At 38.2% G+C, this 14,700-nt stretch overlaps 1 protein-coding gene across 2 annotated transcripts; it reads left to right on the top strand.

The window, feature by feature from the left end:
- The first annotated feature begins 3,462 nt into the window (after positions 1–3,462).
- Positions 3,463–14,655, top strand: mdka (midkine a). Of its 2 annotated transcripts, none has more exons than XM_048184893.1 (5): positions 3,463–3,503; positions 11,515–11,597; positions 11,751–11,918; positions 12,105–12,266; positions 13,787–14,655. In XM_048184893.1, exons 1-5 carry the CDS (start codon positions 3,478–3,480, stop codon positions 13,813–13,815), a joined length of 468 nt encoding a protein of 155 aa, XP_048040850.1. In that variant the 5' UTR covers positions 3,463–3,477; the 3' UTR covers positions 13,816–14,655. The 2 variants fall into 2 exon arrangements, with proteins under 2 accessions (XP_048040850.1, XP_048040851.1); XM_048184894.1 differs by lacking the exon at positions 3,463–3,503 and adding an exon at positions 6,228–6,431.
- Positions 14,656–14,700: the final 45 nt, after the last annotated feature.

Here is a 14,700-nt window from a genome sequence, read left to right as displayed (position 1 = left end):
TGATCGATTTTTTTTTTTTTTTAAGGGCTTTAGACCTTTTGCACTTTTTATAGTGTGGTAAATTGGGTTTGTCGTCCAGGATATGTAAAAAACTTTTTTTTTAAAAAGGTTTTTTAGGGTTGGTGTTACTAAATAACTCCTGTAATGGAAAAGCTGTTTATATAGATCAGACAGATACAGGTTCACAGATGCATTCTGGGAGAGAACAAAGCTAGCAGGCTGGCTGAAACTGTAAATGGTCTTTAAGCCAACAGTGCTTTCTACACAACCATGCCAACTTCATTCCTTTACCAAGGAAATTTTGATCATTTAATTTTATTATTTGAGATAAACAGCATACAGGAACCACTCAGAGATTGGAGTTAAGGCACAATTTTATGAATTTTGAGGCTTTCAGTTTCTTCATAATTATAAAAATAAAACTAGAGTTTGTCAGACTAATAGGCAGGACAGATGGCATGGATTTGCCCCAAATGTTTGAATTAATTTCTGAACCCTTTTAGTGGAGTCCTTTTTCTCATGTACTGTATAAATTTTATCTTATATCTTAGAAAGCAGTTGTATTGAGTGTATAATATAACAAAATTCAGTTTTTGTGACAACTTTTTATTTCTCATTTAAAATATGCTAGAGCCTTGCAACAGTAATCTACACTTCTTTTTTTTTCCTCTCTGTTTCTGTAAAACTTTTATTTTGTTTGACATAGACCTTATATTGACATGGAGTCCTTAGAAATTCAACAGCCTTAAATTTCTTAGGTGACTTACAAATGTTTGAATGTCCACAGTTCTATACCTGATTATTAGCAATATGTATTTATGACTGGCATTGTGCTGTTCTACTGCATGAACTCAGTCCACAACTATTAACTCAGTATAGTGGATATTTTAATGGCCAGTTTTTATTAAAGTACTGTAGACTGCATTTAGCATATCATTCTCGTAACCTCTAGGGGCAAGTGAGTCTATGTCCCTGCATAAGCCCACTGTTACAGAGTTATTTAGTCTGGTGTTAACCTTATATCACCTAGACTTTAATGGTATGGTTCTTTGGTTTTGTTGTTGATTCATCGACTCTGTGGCACATTCAGAGGAGATTGTAAGTGGTTCTGGCAGCATTGTTACACTTCGGTCTCTGCTGTGATTTTTGTCCAACCAACAGTTTATGGTTCTGTACATTACTTCATCATAAATAATTTATACTTGCATGTTTTATCAAGCAGCTATTTAGGGCTGGACCTTAGATGTCCCTTCATTATCTTAACACCAAGTTTTTAATCCATAGCTCATTTCAGCTTCTTTTATCATCAATACACTGTCAACAACCATTAATTACATGCGTCTACCATCTGATTTTACTTCACATAGTAGAGACACTATTGAAGTACATTCCGTTTTCAATGTTTCATCGTCAACATTATCAATAAACACCCCATTATATTGTATACTGCAATATTATTTAAGAGATGAGATTTTCCAAGAAATTTCCATGCTTTTATGAAAATCTCTTTACTTTTACTTTCAAAGGGCAAAGCAATGTAATATGTATGTGTTTGAATTTCTGAATGTTTTGTTGCTCTGTATTTTTTCGCTCAATTAAGCTCTTAAGCCTTTAGCTATCGAGATGCATGAAAGCAGTAAGAGGAAGGACCGTCTCTTTTATTGATTTACTGGGAAAATGATCTGACATTGACACTAATTTGTGTCTAGTTTTAGTTTAGGTTTTTTTTTTTTTTTTTTTTTTTGAGTTGCAGTGCAATTCAAGGCTTGAATTTGTTGGATGTTTTGATAAGGAGAAAGCAGAAAGCATAGGTTCCAGTGCAATACAGTATATTGGGTTTTAAGAAATGTTTTATGAATTTTCTGTTCTGTAACAATATGTAGTCAATAATTATCTTTATGAACTTATTCTGTTACTGTCTGGTTATTACCATAATAAAGCATACTGAATATTTCATACTGAACAGCAAGGTCATTTGTTGCTTTAGGATATCTTAAGAGACTGGACCTTGAATGGTCTTTCTGTGCTTGTCATTATGTGAAGAATCTTTTTAAAGCAAAATAATTTTGTGGCTCATTCTACAGAATAAGAATAAGAATGAGATCTAATCCACCAGTTGAACAAAAAGCCCTTTTCTCTTCCTTAAGACCTCTTCAGAGTAATCAATCCTTCAGACACCCTGCTGTACTGTTCACATAGAATGATAAAATACAGTACATTGGCTGCTTATTTTAAGGTAAGGTGGTCTACATTGCATTGAATTTTTGTTATTTATTTGCTTATTGATCTCCTGTGGGACATTCAGTACTAATGAATGTTTAAGAAGACCCCACAGATGAAGTTCACTGTCTCTAATATGTTAAGTCTAATGCAAGCTTTGTTTTGAGGAGCAAAATTTGTATTCTTCTGTATTGCACACAAGTCAGCTCTCCCACCCGTCCACATAAATATATTGATGTGAGGCTTTGGTGTCTGATACAGCTATTTAATTTTAATATAGTTGAATCATCCTTGGAATGTATTAACATTTCCCTCAGACTCTGATACTGACTTTCCTTTTGTCCCTGCAGGAGTGAGTTGCAGCAGAGATGAGAGGCAGGCATTAATAAGAGAAATGCAATTCCTGTCTCTGGCTGCAGGCAGTGAGAGAAGCATGAATTATCATTCATTGAATTATCACCCTATATGATATGAATGGAGGATCCTGATAATGTGGAATAACCATAGATGAGAATTATCCAATGTTCAGGAAGTTAGTTCCATTTTTCTGGAATAGTCGTAGCTCAGCTCTCTATAACGGTCTTGATTTCTTTGTGAGGGAAAAAAGGTATAAAAAGAGGCATTTGGTCTCCCTAACAAAAACAGGTATTAATATAAAATGTTATTTCCTGCAATTTTACAGGTTTTTATTTTTATTTTATTTTTACTTATTTGTAAAAAAGTTATTTTTTAACTTTACTTTTTTATTTATGATTCTGTTAGACTTCTGTTAGAATGTCAGGGTATTTTGGTAACATTTTATGTCAAGGTTCAATTGCTTAAGTTAAAACAAACATTAAACAAATGGTTAAAGCTGCAGTCCATAACTTTTTTTGGTTTAAAAATGATCCAAAATCAATTTTTGAGCAAGTACATAACCAGCCAGTGTTCAAAACTATCTCCTTACCTTAGTCCGATTCAAAGGTAAGCTTGTAATGTTTTCTAATTCGAGTGGTACTGGTGGGTTTCCGCTGGAAATTCGTGTCTTTGCGTCATTACGTCACATCTGTGTACATAAAGAAGGAGTCCCAGGTAGTAGGCTATATCGCATGTGAGGATGATGCAGGCGGCAGATCATTTATAGCCTTTTCTCACAGCAGCTGTATTAATTAAATGTATCATTTTGATAGCGGATTGTAATCCAGAAAGGTCCAAATGACAATCAGTGACAACTGGACATTCACCCCTAGACAAAAGCAAAAGACTTAAGACTGCAGAATGGCTACAGAAATTGGAATCTACAGGTAATGCTAATACACACTATTGTCACGCAATGCTTATGTTGTTAACATTAACAATTTGAGAACAAAGTATAACAATAATAATCATTTGCATGGTTTGACATGATCCAAGCTAGTGATGTTAGATTTAATCACCATTGGCAGCGCGATTTATTGTAATGCTTTTTTCCCCCTCAGTTGGTCAGAACAAAAGTGGCAGACATGTTACTTGTTCAGATGACATTTTCTGGTGAAAATTCTTATTTTGGTCATACTTCCAAGACGTAGAATCTGTTATTCCAAAGTACAGTATCCACATCGATGTGACTGTTTTGTTAATTTTAACATTATATGTAAAGTGTATAAACTAAAATTATTTAATGTTTTATGAATGAACATGAATTAACAAGGAACAAAAGCATATAAAATATAAAATGTTTACCCAAAAAATGCCATTAAAAAATGTTGTTCATTGTTAGTTGATGATAGCAATAACTCTGTTAACAAATAAAACATTACTGTAAAGTATGGTGCATTCAAGTCATGTCCAAAAGATCGTGTATACGAGCTGAACGCACATGAATGCCACCACAATGTCGTAAATATGAGTGGAGCTCGGGATTTTCAGGAGTTGGGGTGTAGTGAAACGTGGCGAAATACCACAATACTTATAGGTATTTAGCAGTGACATTGTCAGGCTTTTCTATTTACAACGAAGTAAGCTAATTCCCAGCAAAAAATACTATAGCATCATAATATAACAACATAATATGTAACGATAAAGTTTACAATGGCTTCATAAATTAATTAAAAACATTAAAAAAAGCAACATACAACCAATGCACATTATTTGCTCTACATTTTCAAGAAGTATAAGTGTTGTTTTTTGTGTAATTAATTTAGAGAAGGCACACCGCCATCTTACTCCGACGAAAGTGACTTGAACGCACCTAGCGTCGTAAACACGACTTCCCACCTCGTAAATACAAACTTCCCAGGAGGACTTGAACGCACCAGTATTGCCAGGAGAATTTATTTATTTAATAAAATAGCATCTTCACTCTTAGGTAAAAGCTTTGGAGTTCTTGTGAACTAGTTTAAAGTCTGTGTGGTAATCTGTCATTACATATTTATTAGTTTTTGGAATAAGAAAAAGACAAGCAGCATGTGTATGTGAGAGGAAGTGTAGAGTCCATTCTTCTGGTCATGCTCCGAGTGACCCCTGCCTTTAGAAAAATGGTGATGTGAATGCTGGCTAAACTTCTGTCTTAGAAAGCAAAGACTTCATCCTCAACTCTTTAACCTTTTCATGGACTAACTCTCACATGCTGGTTCACCCTTTGCCTATTTGGCAAGTTTTCCCATGACTTCCCGTCGATCTAAAGAGGCATGGACCGGAGAGAGGAGTTGTGTTGGGGGTGTTGTTGATCATTTGTGGTGGCTGTGAGCTCTCTTTTATTCAAACAGTGATTGTTCCATCTGGTCCTCTGTTGTGAGACAGAGGTTTCAGTGTGGAGAGCAAGGAGGAGGTCTTGCCTTTTCAGTTTGCTACAAAATATGTAGCCTGTATAACCCTCCCAACCTCTCAACCCGCTCTTTCTTTCTCTTTGTCCTTCACCCCACTTTGATTTCCTCCATTTTCCCTGTGGTCTATTTAGTCATCTTGAATGAATGCGTAAAATGAACAGTACTTTCCCCTCAAAAGCTGATTGTTTTAAAGTATTGCCTGCTTATTTGTTCGCTCTGGTAAAATCTGATACTTAACAGATTCCTGTTTTTGAAAAGAAAAAAAAATTCTAATTAATAAGCATTTAATTGCTTATATCAGTATACTTTTTATTTCAAATATTTCATCATGTGTGATCTCTTTTTAAACCATTACCTCCAGAAAATGTTTTGCTCTGACTGAAATATAAAGCTTACAGAAAAACTAAAATAACTTCTCCCTTTCATTCTGTCATCAACAAAAGTCCTATTTGATGCTCTGCGGTCACATTTCAGTGACATTTTTCCTCATTATTATAGAGGTCATCTGTGCGCTGCTGTAAAAATGCTTGATTGTGCGACAAGTGTGTGTCTATTGAGAGTAAGTTTTATGTGAACACTATGTGTGGAGTGGCTCAGGTCATTGTATGTGTTCTGTTCTGGCCTGTCTCAGCCTGCAGAGAGATTGTTTATCTGACTGCACCATTTGTCCTATTGAGCTGTTTCCTGCCCTTAGGGATCTACACACACACATTCAAAAACTAACAACACACCCACATAAAAATCACAGCAGGCAAAAAATAAGAGAAATATAGCCTCTGAAAACATTTGAATCATTTGCAGTGAAATGTTTTAACTGTATAAACAGTATGCAAACAAATACACACAAAACTAACAGAAAGTACTTTTATGATTCATTGAGGTACTTTGTTGAAGCTATAGCTGTTATTTGGAAATCAGGATAGTATGTGTTCATCAGTACGCAAGTATTTTACAGATTCAAACTGTGCTGTTTAATTGGGGTTGGTGACCCTTTAATGGTAATACTCTGAAAACAGCTACATTTTGGACTTCCTAGCAGAGTTTGCATGAATTACATTTTTACAGTACTTTTTAAAAAAAAATTAGGTATCTTTTATTATGTAACTTTTTATTATGTACATATAGATTGAATTATTTCATTATTATTATAGGACAAAATAATAATAACAATTGTATTATTCAGTTTTTTTAGGTTGACTAACAGGTCTCATGGCTTTGCCTGAGGTCTATTGACTGAGGCTGACGTGGGTTGTGGCGTCACGGCGGGGTTAATTTAAATTGAGTTCAGGGGAAAGAAACGGATCAAATTAGTTTGGGGGGAAACAAAGAGCCGGAGCGGCGCATAAAGGCGAATGCTGGAGAAGAGTTCACACACGAAATTTCAGCAAGCCCTTTCAGTGTGGGAACTTTCAACAGAGAAAACAAGTGAGTTAAATCTGCTCTTTTCACAACGGTAGTTATCTGACCAGTACATGGGCTTTCTATTTTATTCCGCTAAACTTTTTTAAAAGTTATAAAACGAAAGAAATTCGTTATTATATATATATATATATACATTATATAGATGTTTCTCCCACGCTATCTACAACGATAACATGTTTTAACGCGAACAAAGTGGGGTTTTTTTTTTCAGGTTTATTTTGTAAAGGTTTAAAGAAGAGCGTTTAGAGCATTTTAGTAAAATTAAGTTTAGACCTAGTTTGAATTCAGTTAAATTATTTGATACTACTCTAAATTTTGACTTTTTGGAGTTTTCGTTTTCCATCAATAAACTGAAATAGCAGCCGTGTGCGCAAACATTTAGACTCGGTCTGTGTCGCGCGCTGTTCATTTCTTGTAGGGAGGATTACAGCACAAGATCAGTTGTAAAGTTGTAAATAAGTTTAACCAAGTAGAAATGATCTAAATCGTTTAAATCACTTTCCTACTTGACCACCATCCTCCGTGGACGAAAGTGTTTAGTATGTTTCTGCATTGTACGTATAAGGGCTTTATGGAACAAATTGAGGTAATAAAGTATCATTTTACATTTTGTTTAGGCTATAATTTGTTTTGCGTCATGTTAATGAAGAATGACGCAATGATGTGCCTAAGCGAACTGCATTTTTGTGCGTCATTACGCATTTTCTAAATCACCTTAGCTCTCACTCACACTCAGTGTGGCCAGTTTGTGTGTGGATACCCAGCTTATTGCGGCTATCTTTGCCACAAACAAAAAAAAAAAAAAAAAAAGTTTTTACACAAAGCAGGTTGTGGTTTGCACTATTGTGATGAGTATCTTGTTTTTCTCTGTACTTTTGACCTTTGCTTATTTCAGCTTGACTGTATTCTGAATAGTAGTGTGTGCTTTAATTATGCATGTGAAGTGTGTGTGTGTGAGCGAGATGGGGAAAACAGTTAATGTCTTAAATGGACAATCACCATAATTCAGTTCATTTTCTCAAATCTCTCTCTCTTTCTGTGTGTGTGTGTGTGTGTGTGTGTGTGTGTGTGTGTGTGTGTGAGAGAGAGAGAGTTAGGGATCATTGTGCATTTAATGCTCTTGGCTTCATTCACTTTCTCTCTCCACTTGAATGGAGAAAGCATGGTCAAAGGGTGCAGGGGAGAAAGGAATAGGACTACGTTCCATCTTTTCTTCTCTTTCTCTTTTAGAGACCCTTTCACCTGACCTGCATTCTGACCCTTCCCTCTTTCTTTTCTCTCTCTTTAGACACTTTTCAGGGCCTTTTCATCACATAGTGGGACTAAGAAAGTGCAAAAGAAATGCACTTTAATTGAAGGGATTACACATTTAGAACTATACCACTTCACAGCACTTCAGCAAAGTTGTAAACATTCAACCTTTTGGCCTCTGCCCTGTTTTGGTGTGAGCATATGACAGACAGTGAGAAAGAGAGAGGGAGAGAGAGACTCTTTGGGTCAAAACACTGCTATCAGGTCAAATAAATCAGATACAAAGTGAGAGAAGTGTGAATAATTCTCAATAATGAGCACAAGAGCATATTACACATAGACATGTTATTATTTGTTCTGAATAAGGCACCCTTCATTTATTTTTTGTTAGCCAAATGAGTTTCATATGCACTGAAGGGTTTATTTTACATTACTATAGAGGAGAAATGGAGTATGTTTCAAGGTGATATTACAAATACTATATTACTATCGCTCAGCAATATTACATAATAGTAATATGCTTTTAAGTCTCAAGCTCTATATATGAGTTTATGTCCTCAGGATGTGTATATATAACGGACGGAGCAGTGTCTAGGGATGTAGTTACCTGTTGATTGCGTGTGTGTGTGTTCTTGTACGTGGTTTATGAGGACACAAATGTGTATAATGACATGGGTATTACAACGTAAACATGGTTTATGAGGTCACTTCCTGTGTCCTCGTAAACCATATGGCTTAAAAACATACTAAACAGTGTTTTAGACCATTACGTCTATGGAGAGTCCCCGTAAACCACATATACAAGTGTGTGTGTGTGTGCGTGTGTAACTAAACTAACTCTGGACTCTCAGATTCACAGGCCTCCAGCGCTATGCTGGTTACAGTTTCTGTCAGAAAGCATTTTTACCTAATGTTTTACAGGGCTGTTCTGGTGACAGCCTTTGTGTGTGTGTGTGTGTGTGTGCGTGTGTACGGACATCACACAGCTGCACATGCCCATCAGAAAGAATAATGGGAGACTCACAGTGATTTATGACTTCTAGCCTTAGACCTGTCTTTGAGTAAATCTTGTGCTGAGGTGAACTTAAACAGCTGTTTTTGGTTTGAACACTGTCTCTAGACGTGTCCCTCCTCCCCCGTGTCTGTCTGTCTGTTTGTGGTTTAGATGACTGATAAAGCCAGTGCTGACTTGAACTCCCCCTGCACTGTGTCTGAAGACTATCGCTCAGTACCAGCTCAGCCTTAAGGGCCTGCTTCGCTTCAGACTTAACGAAAGCACCTCCACTTAATATAGTCTATACAGAAAAACGCAGCGCTTGTAATAGAATTTAGGAGTTGCTGAAAGGAGAGAATCCAAATGGAAATCTGTCATTGAAAAGCAGCGCTGATAAGCGTGAAACTGTGCCATATGTCTAACTATGAGTGAAGTGGGTCAGAGCTTTGTGTTGTTTTCTCTGCTATGGAAATGAGTTTGAAGTCCAGCTGGTTGTGTGGCGAGGGACTCGCACACTCGAACGCCGGGTGCTGGAACGCGCTGAAAAGATGTGAGGGGAGGAGAGAGGACCAGAGGAGGGGAGAGAAGAGAAACCGCGTGTGTCCGGCAGTCCTGCATTCCTCCGCGCTTGTGATAATGGAAGCCCCATGGTGTATGATGAGTGAGAAAGGCCCTCAAAGAGTGTGTTTCTGTGAGAGGAATGGGGCTTTTAAAGGGCTTTCTATCCTTAGAGTGTATGAGATGTGTGTGTATGGACCCAGCAGGTCAGAACAGCCTCGTTAGGCAGTCTGGAACACCCCTCATCATTCACACTCATGCACACACACACACGTATCATACAAAGAAGACTGCCTGATGAGAGATTTTGGAGAAAGGTCAGAGAGAAAAAAGGTGAGATGGGGGAATTTTTGGACACGGAGAGGGGGTGAAGACATTTTTGGGCCAGGAAAATGGGGGATGGGGTGCTCGAGATTTGTGTTTTTCTGAGAGAGGTTAGTCACACTCCGCTGAGCGGCTGACACTTAATTACTGTTTGGAGGGAGTTGCAGGATTTACTGGGTCAACAGAATATTTTATAAACGGCTTTAGAGAAGTATTTAGTGTCTGTGAGTGAGAGATGGAGGGGAAAAAAACAGAGGTAGAGCATCTTTATTGCCTCTGCGTATGGTGACCTATAAAGATGAGGGCCAGCGTTTGTGCTGGGACAGGAGTTTGACTGGGAAGTTATAGCCCAGAGATAGTAAGTGTCCAGAATTTTTAATTCAAACACAACGGGAACAAGAGCAGCCGGAATACATGTGACCCGACGGGCCTTCCATGGTGAAACGACCAACACGAACGAGCGAGCAAGCGGACGGACGGACAGATGCATCGGCTACAGCGAATAGAGTGTTGCGGTCAGAACAAGAAATGAGTTTGGACCTAATAGATACTTAATTATCCTCAAAGACGGTACAATGCCGCTTTTCATCAGTCCAGCTCCTTCTGGCTGCTTTGAGTAGTCTTTTATTGCGTCTTACAGTGACCGTCCTCTCTTTCAACAGATCTTTTGTTACCGTTAATTGCTTTTCCTGCTAACAGAACTCTGAACCAAGGATGTCGTCTTATTGACAGAGTCACTCCCACACTGACAGTGGTGCTGAGTTGTTGGTAAATGTGTCTGTGGGAAGCTGGCCGATGTGTGAATGTGAGTTCTATAATCTGTGTGGGTCCATATGTGAGAGTACGTCTCTGCGTGAGCTGCTGCTTCAGTCCTTTTGCCTTCATATCCACGGAGCGTCCCGGAAGAATGGCGTCCCGCGGCGATGATTCCATTCTCCTCAGACAATACCCTCCTACTATCTCACAGCACGCGGTTGAATCATCGCCATGGAGATCACAAGCAGAGGCTAAAGAGCGCGCTCACGCAGCCAGAGTCACAAACACAAAACCCATATAAGCAGATCTGTGTACATCTACTTTGAGAGGATGCAGACAAATAAATGCACGATTGAAAAATCTTTTATCAGCCATAAAATCACTTCCTCGCGTGCAACTCTTTACCCGTTGGTGGAAATAAACTTTTCCGCAGCCATTGTGAGTGCTGTGGGGTCCGTGTTTTTCCAGGTTTCCATGTTGGGAAGCAAAACAGCAAAAGAGTGCCATTTTTATACAAACATTTTCTAATTTACATCGTGTGTACACAGCTGAGGACAGACAGAGAAAAAACACAGATCTATGAGTTTCTGGAGCTGGAAACCAGCTGGACGGAAGGACATGTTCAAAGACACACGCCGACTCTTTTTCTCTCGAGTCTGAATGGATGTTAGTCAGGGCTGGATGTTTATGTTTGATGATTCACAGCAACAAGCTAGTACAGCGGCGGTGCTTTTGGTGCCAAGAATGTCATTATCATAATTCCAAGAAAATCTCTCTGTATTCTTCCATTTCACTAGCTCTTACATCATACTCCTATGTGATGTGTTTGTGTGCCATTTCTGTGGTCGTCTGGAGAAATGTAAGCGCTGTTGTTACATTATAATCTGGTGGCAGTGATAGCAAAGAATCATAGTCCTTCAGAAATATGACCTTTTGTGTTTGCACGAGCCAAGTCTGTGACATTTTAATACTAGCCTTTTGAATTCAGCTCTAATTAATCATTCTGAATGATCATCCTTATCAGCTTCATCCATTCATCTCTAATTGGGAATTTCAAATATTAAAAGGGCAAAGTAACGTCTCAGCATAGATGGCTCGATTACTGTCCTGCCCTTTGATAACGGTACTTATGACAGAAATTGTTCAGTTACTGAAAATTACAATTTTGCTCTGCAGCAGCTGATTAATCTGTGTGTTTTTCAGAATGCGTGGCCTGTTTTCCACCCTCATCGTTGTGCTGCTGGCCTTGATGATCGTGACTACAGAGGCTGGGAAAAACAAGAAAGGTATCAAACGTGGATGAGACCATCTCCCCTTTCTTCCATTAGTTCAGTTCTCATGCTGAATTACTGTCCCTTTGAACCTTAGACAATAGTTTGTGTGATACTCACCTGAAGGGAAGGTGAAGGTAACTGTGATGCCTATGTGTCATGTGATAGAGAAGAATAAGGGAGGTAACGGTGGTGCGGACTGCGCGGAGTGGCGCTATGGCAATTGCGTGGCCAATAACGGGGACTGTGGACCAGGCATGAGGGAGGGCACCTGCAACGAGAATACCAAAAAACTCAAATGCAAAGTTCCCTGCAACTGGAAGAAAGAGTTTGGAGGTGAGCGGAACTGTGAAATTGAAATCAGCTGAAATTTGCCTACCTTCATTTTTCATTATGCTTAGCCATCACATTTATTTTTATGTAAATGTTTATATTTAGTGTTTTTTGTGCTGCTGTGTATTTCTGTTTGTTCTGTGCATTTCACATTATCTTACATACTTTATTGTTACTCATTTCATGCAGCCGACTGCAAGTATAAGTTTGGTAGCTGGGGTGAGTGTGACGCAGCCACGAGCACAAAGAGCCGCACCGGCACTCTGCAAAAGGCTCTCTTCAACGTCGACTGTCAGCCTACCATCTCTGTGTCCAAACCCTGCACCACCAAGGTCAAAAACAAACCCAAAGGTACATCCTCAACACCAAACCCAAAACTGACAGCCAATGAGCATATCCTGATTTTGCAGTTAGACGTTCCTGGGTCAGTATATTTTGCTGATCCTGGAACAACATTCCTGTCCGACAATTTAAAGGGTTCACCCAAAAATGAAAATTCTGTCATTTATTACTCACCCTTGCGTCGTTCCACATCCGTAAGAGCTTTGTTCAACACAAATTATGATCTTTTTGATGAAATCTGAGAGGTCCTTAGCAATCCAATGCAACTACCACTCCAAGTTCCAGAAAGGTAGGAATGACATCATTACAGTACTCCATGTGACTCTAGTGGTTTAACCTCAGTTTTATGAAATGAAGCGAGTGCTTTGTTTGCACAAAAAAACATAATTTACCACTTTACTCAACTCAATGCACATGCACGAGTGTTCACGAGAGCATCGTGTTGCATGTGTTTTGTGTTCATATGAGAGCTGATATTGTTGCCTTGGATAATATTATTTTGTAAATAAAGTAGTAATTTTTTTTTTTTCTTCGCACAAACAAAGCACTCACATCACTTCATAAAATTGAGTTTAAGCCACTGGAGTCACATGGAGTACTTTAATGATGTCTTTTTGGAGTGGTAGTTGCATTGGATCTCTATGGAGAGACAGAAACCTCTCAGACTTCATCAAAAAGATCTTAATCTGTGTTCTGAAGATGAACGGTCTTACAGATGTGGAACGACACGAGGGAGAGTAATAAATGACAGAATTTTCATTTTTGGGTGAGTCAACCCTTTAATCCTAAATATATGCCTACCCATAATTTCCCCCTAAAATCAGAGGGAAATGACATCCGTGAATAACACGGATGTAGAAGCAACTAACCCTTGTTGTAAGCGTAAACTTGTCCTTCAGATCTGATTGGTTGATTGGAATGTTGTTCCAGGGTCAACAAAGATGTTGATCTAGGAGCAGGTTGCACTTGGTGAAAATCATGTTCTGTATTCAAGGCACATATGTTTATTGTATGTTAAACTCAAATGTTAATATTAAAAATAACATTAAACTAATAATAAATAATTCTTATTTTCAAATTAAAATATTTGAATAATTATTTAAAAATGATTTAAACAGTAGCTATTAATGATTTATTTAATAATATTTAAAAAGAGCACGCCTGACTCAACAGGTGTTCTGTTGCAACCAATAGTTTGGTTTGGTTTGGTTTGGCTGAATGGAGACGGTAATCTGCTCTGGTTGTGTAATCTTGGCCTGTTGGCTGTGGTGGGTGTCTGAGTGGGATTCTGAAATCAATAATGAACCTCTGCTCATACATAAGAGGCAGATGTCTAAGTCAGTCCTTTTAAAGCATACGTTTGTGGTTAATGTGCTTATGTGAATGTGGATTCAAGCAATAATACTGTAGCATTATTTGTATAAGAGCACATGCATTTCCTAACTAGCGTGAGACGGGGAGGCGTCGTCAAGAGCTTCGGGTTTACTGCTGGATCTGAATAATGAGATTTTGTGTCAATCTCTTCACAGGAAAGAAAAACAAGGGAAAAGGGAACTAAAGGGAGCAAGAGATCCAGAGGAGCAGTAACCACCACGTGATCATCCGTCACCCAAACACGGCCTTTTATATCTCTACTCGGTGTTCTTCAGCTTGAGCGGGACTCGCTCTACAGCCACAAACACATAGCTTTAGAAGACTATGACAGAGTAACATCTGAGTATTTGACACCTTACATGACTCTTTCATGTGTGAGGGAGAGGGGAGAATAAAATGCCGTTGTTTAGCGTGTGGTGCCCTGTAGTTGACCCATTCCTCTGATGTTTCCCTCCAGCACAGATTTCTCTCTCTCTCTCTCTCTCTTTCTCAGCTGTGTACGCCTCAGGCCTCTCATTTGCTAAAGGACAACAATCAGTAGAATCAAATCAATCAAACACATCTATTTTATTACTGTTTTACTTACACATTTGGTTTTTGTAAAATTGTGTAATTTACCGGATTATATTACTAGTGGGGTATACAAGTAGTGTTTGGATAAGTCACCCTTCTCTTTTTTGTATCATAAAATATAAAACTGAGGAGTGTTGTTTGAAATAAATGATTTTTCTTTTTCTATAAAAGGTGTAGTTTATGTAAACGTGAAAATACCCCAATACTGTTACTTTTTCCTTTTGACTTGACTGTTACTAACAGATCGAAGGGTGACAGAGGGTTATAAGATTTAAACTGCATGGAGAGGAGACCGTCCCCTCTTGTGCAAACCCATTTTTATAAGCATTTTAAGAAAGACAGTGAAGTTTTGTTACTGAGCTTTGTGTGTTACATGTAGTGTTAACTAAAGCTAAATGAGTGATGACAGTTCATTATTAAAGACACTTGAGCCCTCCAAATTTTATGCAAACCATATGTGTGTTCATGAATATGTAAAGAACAAGCATTCTCCTCT

Source organism: Megalobrama amblycephala, linkage group LG3 (genome assembly GCF_018812025.1).
Source record: "Megalobrama amblycephala isolate DHTTF-2021 linkage group LG3, ASM1881202v1, whole genome shotgun sequence".
Classification (NCBI taxonomy): Eukaryota; Metazoa; Chordata; class Actinopteri; order Cypriniformes; family Xenocyprididae; genus Megalobrama; species Megalobrama amblycephala.
The sequence above is the reverse complement of the archived record's forward strand: the minus strand, read 5'-3'. Positions and strand labels throughout refer to the sequence as shown.

Bases quoted from the DNA above. Each gene is read 5' to 3' on its own strand.
- mdka (XM_048184893.1), top strand. From the start codon at position 3,478: ATGGCTACAGAAATTGGAATCTACAG. The intron at 11,919-12,104 runs GTGAGCGGAACT...CATTTCATGCAG, and splicing joins CTGGAAGAAAGAGTTTGGAG to CCGACTGCAAGTATAAGTTT. The intron at 12,267-13,786 runs GTACATCCTCAA...ATCTCTTCACAG, and splicing joins GGTCAAAAACAAACCCAAAG to GAAAGAAAAACAAGGGAAAA.